The sequence below is a fragment of the Mustela erminea genome, chromosome 6, assembly GCF_009829155.1.
Source record: "Mustela erminea isolate mMusErm1 chromosome 6, mMusErm1.Pri, whole genome shotgun sequence".
In the NCBI taxonomy this organism is placed as follows: domain Eukaryota; kingdom Metazoa; phylum Chordata; class Mammalia; order Carnivora; family Mustelidae; genus Mustela; species Mustela erminea.
Genome location: NC_045619.1, coordinates 8492768 through 8513062, shown reverse-complemented (window position 1 = coordinate 8513062; position 20295 = coordinate 8492768). Strand labels below are relative to the sequence as shown.

The following is a 20295-nucleotide window of genomic DNA, read 5'->3' as shown; positions in this document are numbered from 1 at the left end:
TAAATTTTGGATGGTGATAAAGCTCAGACAATTAACTCTGACATTTTACTTTGGCTCCTGAAACATCTTTTCTTAATATCTATCTTCAGGATGGATAATTGTCATCTCTATAAATTGCCTTTGGATGACTAAGCAAAGGTGAAAAATCAGAGAACCGAGCCCCTTACTGTGACCACGGTGGCAGTTGGCTTTAACCCCCCGAACTCTGCGGGCTGCACTCTCCCACCGGCAGCCACCTTCTTCATTTACCCAAATCTTGCCCCTTGGGTGGAAATTCCCACTGAAAGTATGTTTGTGGTCCTGGTTTACTCGTTACCGAAAGCCATTGGGTGTGAGGTGACTAACCAAAAGGGTTTCAGACTTAGCCAAATTCTGATAAACATAAATGCCAAACAACAGCTTCCAAGGCTGTCCTAACAGCAAACTGTCTTAGCAGAGAATCAGAGGATTTGCGGGTCATGGAGAATAAACACCAAATCTCGGAGAGGAAAGTTCATAAAAGATGGGAGAAATCAGAAGAAAACTCAGGCTGCTTTTGGCCAGGCTACCTTTGTTGAGGATAAATTCATTCCATACAATTATTTTTTTAAGGACTATTTTTTTTTATCTGTTTAGAGAGAGACACACACAGAGAGTGTGTGTGCAAGTGTGTGCACAGTGCTGGGGCAGAGGGAGAGGGAGACTCCATGCCCAGTGCTGAGCCTGACGTGGGCCTTGATCTCACGACCCTAAGATCCTGATCTGAGGAAAATCAGGAGTTGGAGGCTCAACTGACTGAGCCTCCCAGGCACCCCTATTATTAGTTGAATATTATTATCCCCACTTTACAGATGAGAAAACTGAGACCTCAAGAGGTTTAGTTATTGCACAAAATCATACATCTTGTCACCAACAAAAGCAGGACTCTTTCTTACAGACATGCTTCAGTGTGTCCTAAAAAACCCAAAAAACAAAAACAAAAACAATCCTAAAACTCTATTTCATTTGTAGGCTAACTTTTTTATTTCACATAGGCCTCGTGTATTCCTGGGGCGGGGGGCGGGGGGGAGAGTATTTTAACTTGATGCAGAAGTATCAGAATGAAATTTTTCAAATTGTATTTGGCATAGAAACAAGGAGGCTGACTAAACGAGTCCCCTGCCTCCAGAACCAGAACGCGCGCCACTCTCAAGCCATGTGGAAGGACGCTGCGTTCCCCACTGGCCGTCGCGGCCTAATTCTCTTAAATGATTCAGATGTAAAAGAGAAAATGGCATCTGTCTAATTAACACTGCCTGGTTAAATATAGCCGCCAAGGGACAGCCTCAGGGCGATGTTTACAGAACAGTCGTTCTAGCCCCTCGAGCCCCAAGTTAGAGATGATAGCAAGTCTTCCGTCCTTATCAACCGGAAGCAGCGATGCCCCAGAAAGGGTGACCGACCAGGCAGGCAAAGGGAGACGAAAGGAAGGGGACAGGCATTGCCGGCCTCCGCTCCCTGTTCCTGGGGCATGGGGACTCGGGGAAGACGGGGAAGCACATCCTACAGGCTTCCCTCCCGCAGCAATTCCCAGGATCTAAAAGCCCTCCCCGTGGGCCTGGGCCTCCCGCTCAGGCCTGGAGGCCTTGGGCCAGGACCCTAGCACCCGCCCAGCCTGCCACACGGCCCGCTGCCGTGCTCTCTTCTCTGGCCAGAGGGCATAATGAGGACGTTACTTGTCTTCCAGCTTCACGTGGGGACATGGAAGCCATTGCCAAGTTTGACTTCACCGCCTCAGGCGAGGACGAACTGAGCTTTCACACTGGAGACGTTCTGAAGGTGGGTGCCGTAGGGCCCCCTGGGGCGCTCTGGGGCATTTAGGTTACTATGATCTGGTCCCCAAGTTCACTAACAACCCATGCCCTTGTTTCTTAAGCGCTACACACAAAGAGAAGTTCACTTCCATCAGAAGGGCTCCTTCTGGGCTCCCCACCCCCACCCCGGGATCCCTTAGCAGAAGCCACCAGCCTTGTCTTGAGATGCTTGTGGACTGGAGAGGGGAAGAAAGCCATTGAAGAGCTCTGACAGATATTCTTGTCTAAGTGCTCAGGGATCACAGGTGAGGGAACAAGTGGCCCCACCTTGCGGAGACAGGGTGGCAGGAACTCGGTGGTCAGGGAATGCAGGGAGCCTGAGTTGGACTGACCTTGAGCTCAATGGTGGGGGTGGGGGTGAGCATTCAGTGAGCTTTGTGAGGAACTTAACAGGAAGGTGCAGGGAGACAGCCTAGGAAAGACAGCTGGAGAGGACATGGGCCAGTAGAGGCCACGCACACCGGCCCCATTAAGGACGCCCTAGAACTTGCCTAACACCCACACTTGAGCTGTAGTGGCTGCTTGGAGGGCTGTAGAGGCCTTGGACTTCCACATTCCACGCACGGTACTTACAGGCTCAAGTCCTACATCTTAGGCCCTGTTTGGAGCAAAACACAAACCCTTACACAGGCCCTTTGAGGATTCTGTGATGTCCGTGCCCCACCCCCCCACCTTGCCTCAGAGCACCCCCAGAAATCCCGACCCCTGGTCCTCAGCAGCCCACTTGGGCCTTCTCAGACTGCACAGCAGCACTGAGGCCAGGCTCTCCATGAAGAAGTTCACTTGCTGTAGAGGGAACCTTGGCAGAACGGGACAGGGTGACTCAGAAAGTGTCCCTGGAGCACAGACCAGGTAGGAGGACTTGGTTTGGAACTTGAACACCCTGGGACTCATCCTTCTAACTGTGGTCACCTTGCAAAGATCTAGTAATGTAATTGTGAAGAGGGTGTCTTCAGTGCTGGAGCTTCTCAAGGTCAAAGTGTTACCTGGGCCACTGACCCAAGAAAAGGTGACCTTCACATCTGTGGGATCTTACCAAGGTCACAGAGGGTGACCTCTCTGTCTCATGGTGAACAGCCCCTCCCTTCTCTATGGGATATTGTGACCATGGGATTATCAACCACTATAGAGAGCCTCACTCTAGGGGCCATAGGCCAACCCCACCCCTCATCTCCCATTGCAAACAGAACCTAATATCTGGCTCAAGGGTTTCCTATTCCTCAGAAAAGGAAAAGGGGGAAAAAAAAAACTTTCCTCAACTCTGCTTCTCAATCTACCTCCTGATTTCATTCCTCTCCTTCGCTTGTAACACTGGGAGAAGTTCTCTGTGCTGGTGCCTCCACTTCCTCCGTTCCCATTTACTCCACTGGAACTTTCTGGAATCTGCCTGTTACCCCCAACACTCTCTGTAAGCCCACCAGTGACCTCTCTTTTTTTTTTAATATATATATTTTTAAGATTTTATATTTTAAGATTTTATATTATATATATATATTTTTATATTTTATATTTTTAAGAGACACAGCAAGAGAGGGAACACAAGCAGGGGGAGTGGGAGAGGGAGAATAGGCTTCCGGTGGAGCAGAGAGCTCTATGTGGGGCTCGATCCCAGGACCCTGGGATCATGACCTGAGCTAAGGCAGAGGCTTTAACCCACTGAGCCACCCAGGCACCCCACCAGTGGTCTCTTTAATGTGGACTGTAATGACCTTACTGGAGCATCTGTGGAATTTGACACTGTTAACTGTCCCTCTTCTGGATCTGAATGGGGTTCAGCCTCTCTCCTAAACATGCACTCTGCCCTGACTATTTTTCTTTCTTGAGATCTCTTAAGCAATCCCCTTCTTCACAAGAGAGCGATCTGATGAAGTAAAAAGCACTAGTTTAGAACTGGTAAATCTGAGTTTGAATCCCTGCTGACTAACTGTATGTCCTTGGGTCAGTCTCTTACCTCCTCTGAGCTTCACTGTCTTTATCTGTAAGTGGAGACCGTATCTATTTTTCAGGGTTCTGGAAGGGATTAGAGGTAATGGCCCCAGCTCAAAGTGGATGTTTCATAAACAGTTGCCGTTATTTCAACATTACTCATTCCTGCTGCCAGTAAGACCATTGCCACAGCCCCTGGACTAACTTCATCCCCTGCTGTCTCTTATTCCTTCAACATACTGCTCTCAGGAGGATCTTTCTGGAAGACAAATCAGGTCAGATTACTTCCTTACTCAAAAGCATTCAGTGGTTCTCCATTACCAACTGACTGAAATTCAAGCCACCTTGTCCCAACCTCCTCTCTAACCTCACCAAGCTCTTGCCCATGAACGTGCACATATATGCACACCCATGCACACACTTCTAACTGTGGTCACCTTGCAAAGATCTAGTAATGTAATTGTGCATACACACAATTGTACATACACACAAATGTACATACACGTGTACATGCACACCTTTGTGTGTGCAATGCCCCAGGTCACACTGCCATATACACACTGTGCTGTGTCAGGTTCTCCCCGTGCTCCGAATGCCTCTTTCCTGTACACACGTATTTGACCATGCCTGGGAAGCCTCACTCCCTCTGCTCTCCCGATGGCTCCAGCAAAATTAATCACTCCCGCTTCAGCTCTCGCACAGCGTTGTACACGCACACCTCATTCAAGGCACTGACGATCTCCGCTCCCATGAGCGTTATCCACGAACAGCCATGCCCTTGCGCACCCTCTACACCCGTCTCTCATCACAGCCCTTACCCTGCGGGATCCTGACTGCTGGCTCCACCCGTGTCCAAACCAACAGAGAGTTGACCCTCCCTAACATTTGATGAGTGAATGAGTGGTTGATTCCTCCACTGGTCTGTGAGCTCCCTGAGAGCAGAACCATGCCCGGTTCATCTCTGTGTGTTCACAGCAGCGCCCCACACAAGTCCCGGCCCCAAACAGGTGCTCCGCTCCAACGGCTTGAATTGTTAAACTGCGTTTCTGCAGGCTCGTGTAGAAGTCCATCAGAAGGGCAGACCTCTCCTTCTTTTCAAATTCTGTCCCTTGCCGCTTAGCGGTGGAAAGGAAAGTGGAGAGGGGCCTGTTGGCTGAGCCCCACCGCGGTTCTGCATCGTGGTGGCTAGTGATGTGCCTGTGGGTCTCTCCGAGCCACCGCAACCCTACTCCGCCACTCCAAAGATGGGTCACGAGCCCCAAGATCTTGCAAGTGCTTCCAAAGGCGGCTCTTGACTGCCCCAGTAATCTACTCCTGGGATCTCTTTCCTCCTAGGCTTTTCCTGCTAAAAGACTAAACAGACTTTCTCACTAGAAGGCACAAACAATGTCTGACTAGCTCACCACCAACCCACCCACTCCAGACTGTGACTTCCCCAGGACAAAGCCCTCAGCTTATTCATATCTGTATTCCCAGCACCTAAGTGCCAACAGCAGGTACTCACTAGATGACAGGATGGTGAACAAGATGGTGGACGGGGAACTCCAGCCAGATAACTCGATCCCGCTTCTCCTGTGAGAGACACGTTTGACATCAGGAGCTGGAGGTTTCATGTTCGTGCCTCAACTCCACCCCCCACCCCATCCCAGACCTGTAGCTACACACAGCACCCGACTTGCATTTCCCTCTGAAATTGGCCGGTCGTTTTTAAAAAATGTCTCTTGACCCAGTCCATTTCTACCTGCTTCTGTAACGTGTCCAGCTCAACTCCATTTCTTCCTACTAAAACAGTGACCTGAAAGCTGTTAGAGTTAATCCTACATCAATTAACTTCTCCACTACTTCAGATTTCTGCTCTGCCTCTAAGAGCTATAATTCCATCCAATTTTAAAAAATTCTCCCAACTGTACATTTTGTCCTCTTCCCCCGTCTAACTTATTCTCAGGCCATGTAACCCAGAAAATTATTCTCGTAAGCAACATTATAAGAATTAAGACCCCGTAAGGTGAAGTCTAAAACCTCATGTGCTCAGACTGAACCCCTTGCTTAGGTTTTCATGATGGGGACAAGAGATAGAGGGAACCGAATAGGCAGAGAGATGAGAAGAACAGGAAGTGTGGGGCCCTGGGCCAGCAACGGCAGGAAGAAACCACCTCCCCCCAGACACTCTTCTTTGCAGAAAGTGAGATTCTTTTAAAACCTTGCCTTCTATACACCATAAAAAGCCTGTAAATTCACCTCTCTGGGAACACGATCTCAGGCAGACGGAGCACCAGGTGGTGGGAGAAATGGCCGGCATTGTGGGATAATCTTTCAGTTGCTACAGGAGGTAGATGGGTATGAGCCACAATTACTAAAATTACAGCTGGTTTCAGGTTGGAGAACTAAGTTACAAAGTTGATTCTTACCGTGATGAGCCAATTTCCAATTGGCCTCTTGTATCCCTGCTCACCTTGTACTTGACATTGGCTACCCAGCCCAAACATCTCACTCCTGTGTGATGGGAGAAAGGAATTCCAAAGCCATATATTGGTGGGGGGGCGGTGAAGGCATGGAGTGAAATGTCCTTATGTTCTTTGTGTGCCAAGTTTCCTAGTTCTTTTTCTGACCTAGATTTTCTGCTCCCTACCCCACTCTACCCCCCTCGGCATACACATACCCACGTGTCCTTAGTGATACCAGCAGTCACATTTGATGTTAGAAACTATAAAGTTTTCTGTCCTCAGCAATTCTAGAACCCAAATATGGGACACACTTTTATTTCTTCAGAACAAGTGATTAAATTCAAAACATGCACATATAATACTTTAAAGAACTTATAAACCCTACCATGTCCTTCAGAGCTGGAGTCCTCCCTCCTGAGAATACCACATTTTGCAGAATTGTGTTTTTAAAAACAGCGTACCCTTTCTGAAGGACTTCGAGGTACCAGGCCTCACCTGATCCTCGCATCAGCTCTGTGAGGGGTTAGCTGGTTGTTACTGGCCCCATTTTTCAGGGGGCTCGTTGACTTGTCGAAGGTCATACTGCTGGTGACAGAGCCAAGCTAGAAACTAGGTTTTCTCATTCCAAGCTCAGAGTGCTGGCCCCTTTCTACCACCTCGGGGTGACATTAGAAATATCAGTTAGTGAGCTCTCGTCATTTCTTCCCGTCTCTGGAAGAGAGAAACCTGTGGGACCCAGACTTCAACTCCACCTGCTTTAGGATGACTCTCCAATCCCAAACGCCAGCCCCAACATCTCTGCTGAGTCCAGACACACACCTTCGCTGCTCCCTGAGCTTTTCTTCTCAGACGGTCCCAGGGGCAACTTGGATTCACCCATGTGCAGTCTGAGGCCCATGAGCCCTTCTTCAGACCCACTCCTCCTACTGTACTTTCTATTTTAGCCAAGGTATCACCACCCACTTAGTCTCCCAAGGCTGAAATCCGGAGCCCTCCCAGAATCCCCTTCTCCCTTGGTTCAGAGAACAGTCATGCAATCCTGCACACTTTGCTTCCAGGTTCCTTTAAAAGAGCCCCTCACCTCTCGCCAGCATGACTACCCTGCCTTCCTAGACCTCCCCCCTGCAGTCTGTCTTCGTGCTCAGGCATAGAACTCTTTCTGGGCTCTAGTTCTTACTGTGTTCTTTCCCTTTCCTTCTGAGCTAAAGGCTCAGAAGCCTTTAGCGGCTCCCCATACATTTCAAGATAAAAGTCCAGACTTTTCTACGTGGGTCACATGGCCTTGTGCCTCTGCTCTCCCCTGGCTCTGCCCCCAGGGACCACAGTCTCAACGCCCGCCAGGCCTAGGCCTTTCGTTCCCAGAATGCACCCCACTTCCTCCCATCCCAGAAGTTCCTGCACCAGCAGACTTAGCCTGGGTTAACTCCTTTCGTCCCCAGGCCTCTCCTCCAGGCAGTCTTCCCTACCCATTTCTGCTTTCTCCTTCAGCATAACACTTCCATCCAATTAAGGCATTGTCAGCTGCAAGAAGCAGAAACTTGAATACAGCTGAGCCAACCTGCAGGTTGATCACTTCTCACACAAAGTCCAGAAGGAGGAGGGCTCCCGCATAGCTCACTGGGGTTCAGTGACATCGCCAAGCTTCTTTTCATCGCTTGGCTCCGCCATCTCCATTCTTGTTCAAGTCCATGCCACAGACTTTAGAAACATTCTCAGTGGAGGTTGGGGGCAAACATTTGTCTTTTAATAGTGAAACATTTTCTGAAATAACCAGAAGCCACACAGAGCCACATAGACTCATATGAGTAATCAAGGGAAGCGGTAACATTTGGGGTCACAGTCAACGAAGGACCATATAACCAGGAGACAGAACTTCTGGCTTTGCTCGGGATCTGGCACTAAAAGTAAGTTTAGAAAAGGCATCCCAAGTATCTTGAGTTACGTCCAAATTGTTTGTGAAACACATGGAGTGTGAACACAAAAAGTTACTGTTTTCAAAGCTGGCCCCACTGGATGTTTTAAGTTTTAATTGGCTTGTTTAAAGAAATAAGAAAATATTACATTTTTTTAAAGGTCCTTGGTTACCTGGCAGAGAAGAAGAAATCATGGGGTGGCCACTCCTGCCTTTCCAGCATTGGCTCAAATGAGGAGCATCGGGGGCTGAGATCTGGGACCCATGAATTTCCAGAATATGCAGAGAATCCCCCGAGGGCTGAGTCGGGGAGTCCACACCATGGTGGGGTTCCATGTGTGGGCGGAACCCATGGTCAGAAATGCTCGGGGTCAAAGAAGCCAAATTCCAGAGAGAAACGTGTTGCCCCCCGACTGGAGTGCCTGTGTGGTTCTCTTGGCCTTTTTCCCTCTAAATCTGAAAGGGTGTTTTTCACCCTGCAGCCCCCCTCCCTTTTTTTTTGCTTTGTGTCCTCCCTACAGTCTCTGTATTTCCTTCTCTTCTGTGTAGATCTTAAGTAACCAACAGGAGTGGTTCAAGGCGGAGCTTGGGAGCCAAGAAGGATATGTGCCCAAGAATTTTATAGACATCCAGTTTCCTGAGTAAGTATTTCCAGCCCGCTGACAGGGGCCTACCCACACACACTCCCCTTACTTTTTCAGCAGTCACTAAAATTATCTATGCATACCCAAGATACTGTCAAAACTGGTTGCCTCTGGAGAGGGAACCACGCCTCTGAAGGCCACGGTGGGAGGGAGATTTGCATTTCGCTGCATTCCCTTTTGAATCTTACACCATGCGCGCGGATCACCTATTTTAGGTTTTATAAGCCAAACTCATCTATAATTGCAATCACAGGGTTTCCACGAGTTCCATCAGGGGCGCTGTTGGCCACCCCACGCCCAGATTTGTCCTTGTGGGCATGTCCCCATTACCTCCCAAGGTCTTCATCCTCATCAGGGATCCCAAATAGCTCCCTGCCTTCTCTAAAATCGTTTAGAGAAGATCTCAGATCTCAGATCCCTGAGAACCATTGGCGGGGAGAGGAAATTCCTTTCATCAAGAGGAAAAAGGAAAATAGAGGTTGGGTCTCGTTTGTCTCAAGAACTGACCACAAGGGTTAGATAGAAATCTAATCTCTGAGAGTCACTGTCTGGCTCAAAAGAGCGCAGGTCTGTCAGAAACCCAAAGTGGTCTTGGTGACTCTGGTCAGGTGCAGGAGCGTCGCTCACCTTGAACCAGGGCCGGCCACTGAACCAGCAGAACGACCACCGACCTCAACCCTTGAGGCTGCCCTGTGATCTTCTACTTTTGTTAAAGATTTTATTTATTTGAGAGAGAGAGAGAGAGAGAGAAGCATGAGCAGGGGAAGGGAAAAGAGGAACACCCCGCCAGAAAGGGAGCCCAGTGCGGGACTCGATCCCAGGAGATCATGACCTGAGGGGAAGGCAGACACTTAACCAACTAAGCCACCCAGAGGCCCTTCTAGAAGACTACCTGCCACCCTCTTGCTCCTCAGACCTCCAGCCCCTCCCCCACAGCCCTCGAGGCTCGGGGCTCTTGCTTCCGGGATCACTGGGACAGAGGAAGCCACCAGAAAAGCCCCTCTACCCCAACCCCCCGCTGACTCACTGCACCCCCCCACCTCCTGCAACTGCGCTCAGACAAGGATGCCTTTCCTGCAGCTGTTTGGAAAGAATCGTCTGCTTCTAGCAGAAACTCCTCCTCCCTCTCTCGCACATCAGTTCTCTGTCTCTCTCTCCTGGGTCATTCCCTTCAGCAAAGATGCTGCAGTTTCTCCCATCTTCCTCCCAAAACCCCCCAAAACCCAAAATTCATGATCCCAAGTCCCCTTGCAGTTACCACTGTCCTTCCTCTGGAGACTCGTCTGCCCTCTCATCTCTAACTCCTCCCCACCCCCTGAAGTCTTTTTATCGCGGTCTCAGTAGGCTCTGGGGCCCGCTGGCGGGTTCTGGGGTCTCTGCGGTCTCTGCAGGATAGGACGGAAGCTCCCCAAGGGCAGGCCTTCCTGTCTGCTCTGCTCACCGCTGCGTCCCCTGCTCCCAGCAGAAGGCCAGCACGTAGTAGGTATTTGGTAAAAAAACAGTTGAATGAATGAGTGAGTAGCTTTGGAATGATGGGTGAAAATATACCCCTGCCTACCCGTTTAAAAAGTAGTGTGTGGACATTTTCGCCCGTTTTAAAGTCACGTATCAAGCTCCGATTCGAGGACAAACGTGTATTTGGGTTAGTGACAAATGTGTATTTGTCCTCGAATCGTCTGGAAAATTTGAGACCATCCCCTAACCACTCGCTGCCTCGTCCAAAATCTTTCCTTCGAGGTATGGCTGCTGTGGAGCAGGCCCTGTTCCTTTCTCCAGCCCCATTACACTCCCTACGCAAGGCAAGCTGTGGTGGTCGCTTGTTCAGCCCTGTGGCCAAGCATGGCAGACACTCTGATAGGATCCCCAGGCAGCTGGCGGCCGGAAACCCTCTACTTCGGGCCCCTCACGGCCCAACCACACTTCCCCTGCAGGGTCCGGTCTGGAATAAGGACATCCCCCCTGCCACTCCTATCTGCAGGTCAGGTTCCCAAATTCTAGAGAGCACAGGAACTGCTTACAAAGGACTCTGAAGCGTGTCAGATCTTCACCCTAAAGGGATGGACAGACTAGCCTTCCAGGGGCAGCCCTTGAGCAGCCACCTTGGAGGAAATGGACCCGACCCAGGCAGCACTGCTGAGTGATAGCAAACACTCATTTTTGCTCTGTGGCTGAGAGGTTTCTGGTTCCCTGCCCTCAGGCCGTAGCCTCTGTTTGCGAGCAGGCTCTGCCACCTGCTACAGCACTGCGGGGGGCTGCCACCCCAACTGTCCCTGGAAAAAGGAGTTTCTTCTCCATTCCTTCTTTTCCACAGTAAAGATGACCTTCCTGGATTTGGGGGAGCTCCCAAGAGCTGGCTGCGTAGACTCTGCTCTCTGGCCGCTGCTAGCCTAGCTCCACGCCACCCAGATCCCCAGGGTCCCTGGGCTCCAAGGGGGCCCACTGAGCTCTCTGCTTGGGCGTGAGCCCAAGGCTTCCCGGCTCCGGCCCCCCAGCACCCAGAGGGGTTCCTGTCGTCCTGGTGCGTCATCTGTCCCTGCAGATCTTTCCTAGTGACATCCCTCACAGGGCTGCCAGCAGGAGGCTGCTTCCCGCAGTGAGTCACTCCCACGCTGTCCCATTTTGGTGCAGTGGCACATTTCCATGATTCAGGTTTTCCGAGCTAGAGAGAGGCTTCTCCTAGAGGGAAGGAACAAAGGGGAGCGCATCAGGGGAACACTCAGTTGCTTTGCCTGGAAGCTGCCTAGCGCACGTTTGGTTTCGGAGACCCCGGCCCCTCCTCTCTTTCTGTCCGCACGCTACTGACCAGAGTCCCCAGCCTCCGTCCATTTAGGTCATCGCTTCTCCCCCTCCCCTTCCAACCACCCCAGCATCTCACAAGATTCTCTGATTTTGTCTCATCCCATAGATGGTTTCATGAAGGTCTCTCACGACACCAGGCAGAGAACCTACTTATGGGCAAGGAGATTGGTTTCTTCATCATTCGGGCCAGCCAGAGCTCCCCAGGGGACTTCTCCATCTCCGTCAGGTACTCACCATTCCCAACCCAGACTGCTAAGGCCATGGGGTGACCTCTTGAATGTGACCTGTTGCTCAAGGACATGGTGGCCATGGGGTCCAGACGTCATATCAACTGGGATGCCATATATGTTCCTCTGCCTCCTCCTCTAGCCAAAGTGCTTCTGGAAGGACAGGATCCTAATCTATTTCACCTTTGTGCCTTTTCCAGTACCTTGCACTCAGCAGGCATTCAGGGAGTATCTGTGCAGGGACGTGGGGCAGGAGAAGGAAGAATTCCCAGCTGTCCACATCTCTCTTGGGGTTTAAATCTAAACCTTTTCTTCCACTACTGATATGTGTCTGAAGAAGCCACAGAGGAAAATTAAAATCCCAAGTCATTGTTGTAGGCGGTTGCATAAAAGAAGGGCCAGCTCAGCACACCGTAATGCAGCACACTGACAGCGATACATCCGAGCCGAGGAGGGCTGGGCCGAGGGACCGGAGCAGCAAAATCTCACTAACATGCAGCACCCGGGAGGAAATGAGTCAGTCCGGGCATAAACATGACACAGCCCCGCGCTCAGAAACCCCAAGTCTGAGCGCACTGCGTGTGGTCAGCATGTCTGGGATCACGAGTCACCCATCAGGCAGGGTGACCACATGTGAAAGTGCACAAGTTAATGCTGATATCTGTGCAGGAGGAGACGTGACCACCTGTACAGTGGAACCTCCTGTCAGGTTCATTGACAGGAAATGTTGGTCTGGATCATTCAGTGCACACTGAAAGGCATATAGCTTCAGTGGTTTAGGTGCGTAAATCCAATCTCGGGTAATGAACGGAGGGCACTTCACCATTTTAAACAGCTATTTTAAGGAATAGGTAGGGAGGACTTAGGAATAAGGGGTCAACAATTTGTATGCACGTGTGCCTCCACAGTGCTCAAAAATAGCTTGTTCTCATTAGCATTGCCCTTGCAGTATTGCTTAAAATCTTAATTTTCCTTAACTAAAACTTTTTTTTTTTTTCACAGCTTAGGCAACAGGAAATTTTAGCTCAGGCCAATATTGAAGTGTCACAAATTCTAAATTTGTTAGGTCTTAATGCAATTTTGCTCTATTAATAAATCTTACAGTCAAACCTCTCTTAAGGGTTCTGATTACAGATTGGACCAGGTAAGTGGTTATGTTGAAGGGCATCTCTTGGTGCCTCTGGTTTGCGTGAAGTGCACTGTGGCTTTTTACCTAGGAATCGTGGGTTATATTTCCTCCAGTAAGGTGCATTCTCCAAAACGATCAGCCTTGACTTCTGCCACAGTCTCTTACAGAAGCTTGCAGCTTCTTGTGATTATTACCATAATTGTTACTACATCTTATGCAGAAATGTAGCTTAATATATTCCAAAGAAAATCATTTTTATTTATTTATACATCTGCCTTCTGTCATGCAAAGATAATTAAGAGCTAATTGTGGTTCTATCACTTAGCATTTGTTAAGAGTCTGAAACACTAGATTTTAGAGGCTAGAGCCCTGAGTTATATCATTTTTTCTGCCTCTCTTAGAACTTGAGACAATGGTGCAGCTACTCTCTCTCTCCATGGTCCAGAGGGTTGGCTGCAAGCCTGACATCCATCCTCTCAGCTCATGGGGGGCGGGGGGTTTAATGTTTCTCACTCTGAGTTCTTTGACTAAGAGGTGGTGGGTGAATAATTATATCACAAGAATATTTCCTCCTCCACACACAGATGTGAGGAGTAATGACTATGAATTAAGCCATGTGTTGTTAGAGCGAAGGAAGCATCTGTTAGTGGCCAACACCAAGGAGAAGACCACACAGTGATTGCAGAGTGTCAGTTCCTGGCCCAGAGCAGTCAAGCAGAGGTCCCCGTATGGGTTCACCTGGCCATGAACAGAGCCTAGCTCACAAGATGAGACTGAAGATCAATCAAAATTCCTGTCCCCTCTGAACACGAACCACTGAGTCCATCCTTAAGAAACCTGCACTAATCTTCAGAGGTATCTTCACTCCCCAACTCTCCTTAAATTCTTGACCTTTCTGTTGGATCAGGCAATTGGTATCATTGGTTTATTTTTAGATAGAAATGTATGTCTGTTTGACGAATAAACTTGACATTGAAAAGAGAATGCCTTGGTGATGGGGAAAGACTGGAGCTATTAGTAAAGGCCAAGCTCTCCCTTTCCAGATGAGTAACATCCAATTTCTCCATCCCTGATAGAAATATTTCCCATCACTATGATTCCAGCTGTTGTCAAAAGGTACCGAAAGAACTTGGCACGTGTACATGGTATGACAGGCTCAATTCACTGGACTGGAATCAGAGAGCCAGGGTTCTCACCTCAGCTCTGCCAATCACTCACAGTGACCTTGGCCAAGCCCCTCCACCAATTGGAGCCTCAGCATCCTCATGGGTAACATGGAGACAGGACTAAACAACCTCAGAGGTCCTTTTCTTTTTCTTTTTCTTTTTCTATTTTTTAATTTATTTGACAGACAGAGATCACAAGTAGGCAGAGAGGCCAGCAGAGAGAGAGGAGGAAGCAGACTCCCTGCTGAGCAGAGAGCCCAATGCGGGGCTCGATCCCAGGACCCTGGGATCATGACCTGAGCTGAAGGCAGAGGCTTAACCCACTGAGCCACCCAGGCGCCTCTTCAGAGGTCCTTTTCAATCAAAACACTGCATGGCTGTATAACACTTTTCTCCCCAAAGGTTCGAAATACTTTGTAACTTTATTTATGCAAAACATAAACCAAGACCAAGAGATCTCCATTAAGTAGAGAACCAAGTGTGACAAATTTCTCAAGACAGTCTCTTACTGTCCAGAGCTAGTTTATGGGCTTAAAAGAACTGGTTCAAAGTATTTCTGATAATGGAAAGATAACAGGGGTGAAAAACCTCTCCCCTCCAAGCCTTGGTGGAGTCCTTGGCGTCGTACAGGACATAGGCATTGCCACGTTTCAAACAAACATTGTAAAAAGTCCTTGACCTGGTCATTGTTGAAGTGCTCGGACATTTTTTTTTCTTATAAAAGGTTGGCTCCAGTGTCAGAAGACAGATTATCTTCTGCTGATGTAGAAATCCCTTCTAATGCTGCCCATGTCCTGAGCAGTCCCGTGCACCAATCTCCCCCCGAGAGTTTGACTGAGCCAGCACACCCGCCCTGTGATGGGCAGGCACTCCACATCCCCTTTCCTGCCCCAGCAGAACTCCAGCAACCCTGGATGCAGTCAGCCCTGGGCATGGGAACATTGTCACCATGTAATATACAATTTGGATTCACCCTGATCTCTAGGCATGAAGATGACGTTCAGCACTTCAAGGTCATGAGAGACAACAAGGGTAATTACTTCCTATGGACAGAGAAGTTTCCATCTCTAAATAAGCTGGTGGACTACTACAGGACGACTTCCATCTCCAAACAGAAGCAGATCTTTCTGAGGGATAGAACCCGAGAGGATCAGGTATGCCTCAGGTCCCGATCATCCCCAGTCCACAGATTTTAGACAACAGGAGTCCTATGTGACCCCATCGAGACAACACATTCGATGAGCATTTCCTCTGAGGATTCTGGAAGAAAGAATAAGTCCAAAGTCAGACCTCAATTTAAACCATCTCATAACACTTCCCAACCATGTGATTTGGGAAAGTTGTCTGATTCTCAGTTTCCTGATCCATAAAACTGGAATGATGGTGACAGCTAGCTCATAGATGGTGGTGAAGGTTAGAGGACACCACGTAAGCCCCTTCCCTGACATCGCTCCTAACAGTGCTACAAGCACGTCCCAAACATTAGCTCTTAATTGTGGGTGCTTTGTTTTATTAGCATAGATAGTACTACATCACAGTTCCAGCCTAGCCTAGGAGTTGCCCAAAGATGAAGGCCAGGGGCCCACACATGGGGAGGTAGGAGGGCCGCCTAGAGTCTGGGACTAAGGCGGCAGGGAGAGCTTTGTCAGCGAAAGGGAGGCAGGGGGTGTTGGAGAAAAAAACTGGATCTGGAATGCTTGCTCTTGGAATGGTGTGGAATATAGAGTACTATTTTACTAGAAAATGCATCAGACACACCTAACTTTTTTATTTAAAGATTTATTTATTTATTTTAGAGAAAGAGAGAAAGAGCACTCAAGAGCAGGCAGAAGGACAGGGGAGGGGGAGAGAACCTCAAGCAGACAATCTTGAGTTGAGCACGGAGCCTGACACAGGGCTGGAACCCATGACCCTGAGATCATGACCTGAGCTGAAACCAAGAGTCAGACACTTAACCAACTGAGCCACCCAGGCACCCTCAGACAAACCTAACTTTAAAGATTTTATTTATTTATTTGACACAGAGAGAGAGAGATCACGAGCAGGCAGAGAGAAAGGAGGAAACAGGCTCCCCGCTGAGCAGAGAGCCCAATGTGGGGCTCAATCCCAGGATGCTGAGACCATGACCTGAGCCGAAGGCAGAGGTTCAACCCACTGAGCCACCCAGGTGCCCCGAACCTAACTTTAAATCCTAATTTCATCACTAACTATCCTTATTACCTAGCCAAGTCAAGAAACCTTTCTGAGTATCAGATTTCTCATCTGGAGAATGGAGAGAATATAATACTTCCCTCACTGGGTTGTTGTAAGGATTAAATGAGATAATACAGTGATAGCACATGCCTTAGAGTCTGGACAAGAGTAGGCACCAAGGAAATGCTAACTTGCTTCCCATTAGAAAATGCACATGCACACAACATATAAAATACCTTCCAAAGGAAACAACATCATTGTAAGAAAGAAATGGGTATTCTAGGAAGAAGCATTTCTGGAGTAGTTAAAACAGTTGAAATCCCTGGAATGAGTTATTTGAAAGGCTTTGAGGCTTTTAAAGCAACAGGTGCTCTGGGGGAAGTGGAGAAAACCATCTCAGGCAACTGGTTGATTGTAAGCCTAAGAAGGGACAGTCCTAGGAGAAAAGGGTGTCCCAGCAAGGGCATGTCAAGTTCAGAAAGAAAAACAAAGGTTTACTGAGACTTTGTGAATTATTTAAACCAAGAAACAGAGGTATTAATTTACCAGGATGTGCATGTAGAGAAAAGAGGGATAGCCTAAGATGCATTAAACTGAATGAAACGAGTTCATATTTGTAAAGCACTTCGAGCAGCACCTGGCATGTACGAAGCCCAGGCCCTGTGTAGTTGCTTGTGAAATAAAAATAACAAGAAATTACCTCTGAGTCACAAGGTTGTGGTGCCATTAAGCAGAACGGCCGTGCTCCTTCCCAGCACGTGCCCAGCACCAGGCCTGGTTTCCATGGTGCCGCAAGAGGGCTGCTGTTTGGGGCCCTATCACCAGGCGATAAATGACAGTTCAAAATCAGGCAGAGTCAATGGCAGAGCTTATGGGGAGGGTAGGGTGTCTGGCGGTGTGGCAACACGCGATAAGGAGGGGTGGCATTGTGTCAGTAAGATAGAATATTTCAGGTTGATTACAGAGAGGGAAACAAGCCCGCTGGGTAGGGACTCAATGGGTAGCACGTGGAAAAGTGAACCAGAGGAGCCCGAGTCTCCAACCCAGGAGAACCTGAGAAACTGGAGACCATTTTTGAAACCATGAGAGTCCAAACCATGGGCTCTCTTGAGGCTGCCCGCGTGCCGGCAGCTGTTTCTGGGAGAGGTCGTGGGCAAAGTCTGGAAACAGCAGGCAGCAAGGGGGGGCGGGGCTGGGGGGCCGGGAGATGCGCAAGGGGGACGGATCTCCATCATCTTCATCATCTTTTCCCAGGGTCACCGGGGCAACAGCCTGGACCGAAGGCCCCAGGGAGGCCCGCACCTCAGTGGGGCTGTGGGAGAAGAAATGCGGCCTTCCATGATCCGGAAGCTGTCGGACCACCCGGCACCGCCTCCCTCGCAGTACTCCCCGGCACCCCCGGCCCAGCAGCACCGCTATCTGCAGCACCCCCACTTCCACCAGGTACCGCAGAGGAATGACGTGGGCGCCGTGAGGTAGGGAAGACGCCTTGCTCCCCCACCCTGGGGACGGAGCGTGTGAAAATCCCCCACAACACCAGATGCAAACAGAGCGAACAAAGGCTTGGGGACTGTCGTGGTCCTGGGACTGTGGGGAGGAGTGTCTCGGGCCCTGCCCAGCCTCGTGAGGACTCACAGAGTTCATAACGGATACCCGGGACCTCACAACTGGCAGAAATATGATAATATGATATGGGAACTGCTCTTGGCAAAGAAGGCCCTGTGAATTCATTGGTTCCCTGCCTGAACACACACACACAAACACACACACACACACACACGGGTGCGCGCGCACACTCCTACCCTGAGGATTCAGTGAACCGTTATTTCATTTCCCTGTCAGCGCAGTTCCAGATCTATCCGTGCCCCCTAACCCATCTGGCTGTGGAGAGCCACGAGAAAAACGGATTAACACCCACAATAGAGCCCCGCTTGCTTATTTCCTTACTCCCTGCTTTGTTCCAGATGGGGTTTGGGGCCGCTTACCGAGATGGACAACACAGCCAGATAACATCCATCCTAAATTCCCTAGTAGGGCACACAAAGCCCTTTGTAGGCTGCCCGTATCTGCTTCCCCAGCCTCATCTGCTGCTGCCTCCCTCTAAACCACCCCCACGCCCCACCTTCCCCACTCCCTGAGCAAAGACACATTCCAGCAACTCTGCACTATCTTTAGTTACCAGAATGGTCTTTTGTGTTTTCTCTCATGACCTGGCGGCATCTTATATCCTCTTTCCTCTGCCTAAAATGCCCTTTGCTGGCTGATCCTTCTCCTCTAAAGCTAGAGTTCAAGTGTCACCTCCTCTAGGAAGCCTTCTCTGATTACCCTGGCAGACTTAGACATTCTCTCAGCTCAGTTATCACTTAAATGTGTGTAGTTCCCCGTCTAAACCGACAATCCCCAAAGACAAAGACCTTTTCTTTCCAGCTACATATCCCCAGTGACTAGGACGGTACCAGACACATGGTCGGCGCCTGATAAATACTCTTTGAGTGAATGAAATCTGGCATCGTCTTCACAATCAAAGGTCCCTGTGCCATCCTCCACCGCCCCTGCCCCCAACACCTGTGGTTTATTGTCACCAGCAGCAAGTGTCCTTGGAGCACTGCTGTGTCTGTGGCATCTGAGCAAGGCGCCGGGGGGCCTGACAGGGACATGGTATGGTGACAGGTCCTCTGTTACATGTGTTCCCAGGACCGCCGAGGAGGCAGCCTTGACATAAACGATGGGCACTGTGGCATGGGCGTGGGCAGCGAAATGAACGCCGCCCTCATGCACCGGAGACACACGGATCCCGTGCAGCTCCAAGTGGCCGGGGTACGTAGGCTTTCACTCCCTGGGCTCCATGAGGGTGGCCAGAGGGGCACTTAGAGCAGGGGCTGGTCCTCCCGGAGAGAAGCAAGCTGCTTAGAGCTCCGAGTGGAGGCGGTGGGCGCTCCTGGGAGGAGGAGGAGTTCTGGGGCCCAGCCGAGCCTGCGTGTTGTCCTGTCCCGCCACCGGGCCGTGTCCTCACCTCGCGTTTCAGCTCCAGCTTGGGCTGTAGCGGACGTGAGCTGTTGTCCTTTTCCTGGCGCTGCGTCTCCCTGGGTGGCCGTAACACGGGCACTGTTCACTTGGGCATGCTGCCATCCTTTCTGTCACCTGGAGAGAGTCAAAAGACCCGCATAGATGCCCAGGCAGTAGCTGTCAAGGATGCTCCTGGGGCCTGGTAGACTAACTGCTCTGGTGGTGGAAGTCCTGAGTGCGGAGCGCGACTCAGGTGGGCTCTGCCGAGGTCAGGCCTGGGGCTGGGCTGTGGGGTCTGCTTTCTGTCCTCGCCGAGGTCTTGGTCTCAGTGTGGGAGCCGGCAGGACCCTCCTGCGAGACAGCGTCTCGGAGGGCCAGCACCCCCCACCACGGCTCAGCGGGACCCCCTCTGTGCTTCCCCCAACAGCGAGTGCGGTGGGCCCGGGCGCTCTATGACTTCGAGGCCCTCGAGGATGACGAACTGGGCTTCCGCTGCGGAGAGGTGGTCGAGGTCCTGGACAGCTCCAACCCGTCCTGGTGGACCGGCCGCCTGCACAACAAACTGGGCCTCTTCCCCGCCAACTACGTGGCACCCATGATCCGATGAGGCCCTTCCCGGGGCGTCAGAGGCTGTCATCGGAAGCTGCCTGCGGGAGAAGGGCAAGGAAGAGAAGCCGGGGCCATCTACAGATACGCACACGGGTGCGCGCACACGCACACACCTCTGCCTGTGTGCGCGCGCATTTTATAGTAGTAATTTATTGGCGATTTCGTTGGTTACTTAGTTGATATGAAAGGAAGTCAGGCGAAGAATTAGATTCATACTTGTTTTTCTGCTCCCCTCAGTGGCGCGTGGAAGGCTGTGGGAAAGCTGGAGGGTGGGGGGCAGGGACAGGAGACTCCCAGTTCTTCCCCGTCCTTCAGACGGCCCTGCTTCCTCCTGGCCTTGGCACTGTTGGCCGAGAGCAGCGGAAGAGCGGAGATCCACACCCGGGGTTGTCCCAGAACAACAGGGTA

The 20295-nt window shown here is 50.3% G+C and overlaps 1 protein-coding gene across 4 annotated transcripts in view; it reads left to right on the top strand.

The window, feature by feature from the left end:
* The window catches only part of GRAP2 (GRB2 related adaptor protein 2), a 60677-nt gene extending 40589 nt beyond the window's left edge, over window positions 1–20088 (top strand). For 3 of the 4 annotated variants that reach the window (XM_032346210.1, XM_032346212.1, XM_032346211.1), the window contains 7 exons: window positions 1706–1797; window positions 8664–8755; window positions 11664–11783; window positions 15065–15233; window positions 17527–17715; window positions 18967–19089; window positions 19706–20088. In XM_032346210.1, the coding sequence (XP_032202101.1) occupies window positions 1720–1797; window positions 8664–8755; window positions 11664–11783; window positions 15065–15233; window positions 17527–17715; window positions 18967–19089; window positions 19706–19885 (951 nt within the window). In that variant the 5' untranslated portion in view covers window positions 1706–1719 and the 3' untranslated portion in view covers window positions 19886–20088. Of the gene's footprint in view, window positions 1–1705; window positions 1798–3915; window positions 4034–8663; window positions 8756–11663; window positions 11784–15064; window positions 15234–17526; window positions 17716–18966; window positions 19090–19705 lie in introns of those variants that run through there. The other variant, XM_032346213.1, reaches the window with a different exon arrangement.
* The last annotated feature ends 207 nt before the right edge of the window (window positions 20089–20295 follow it).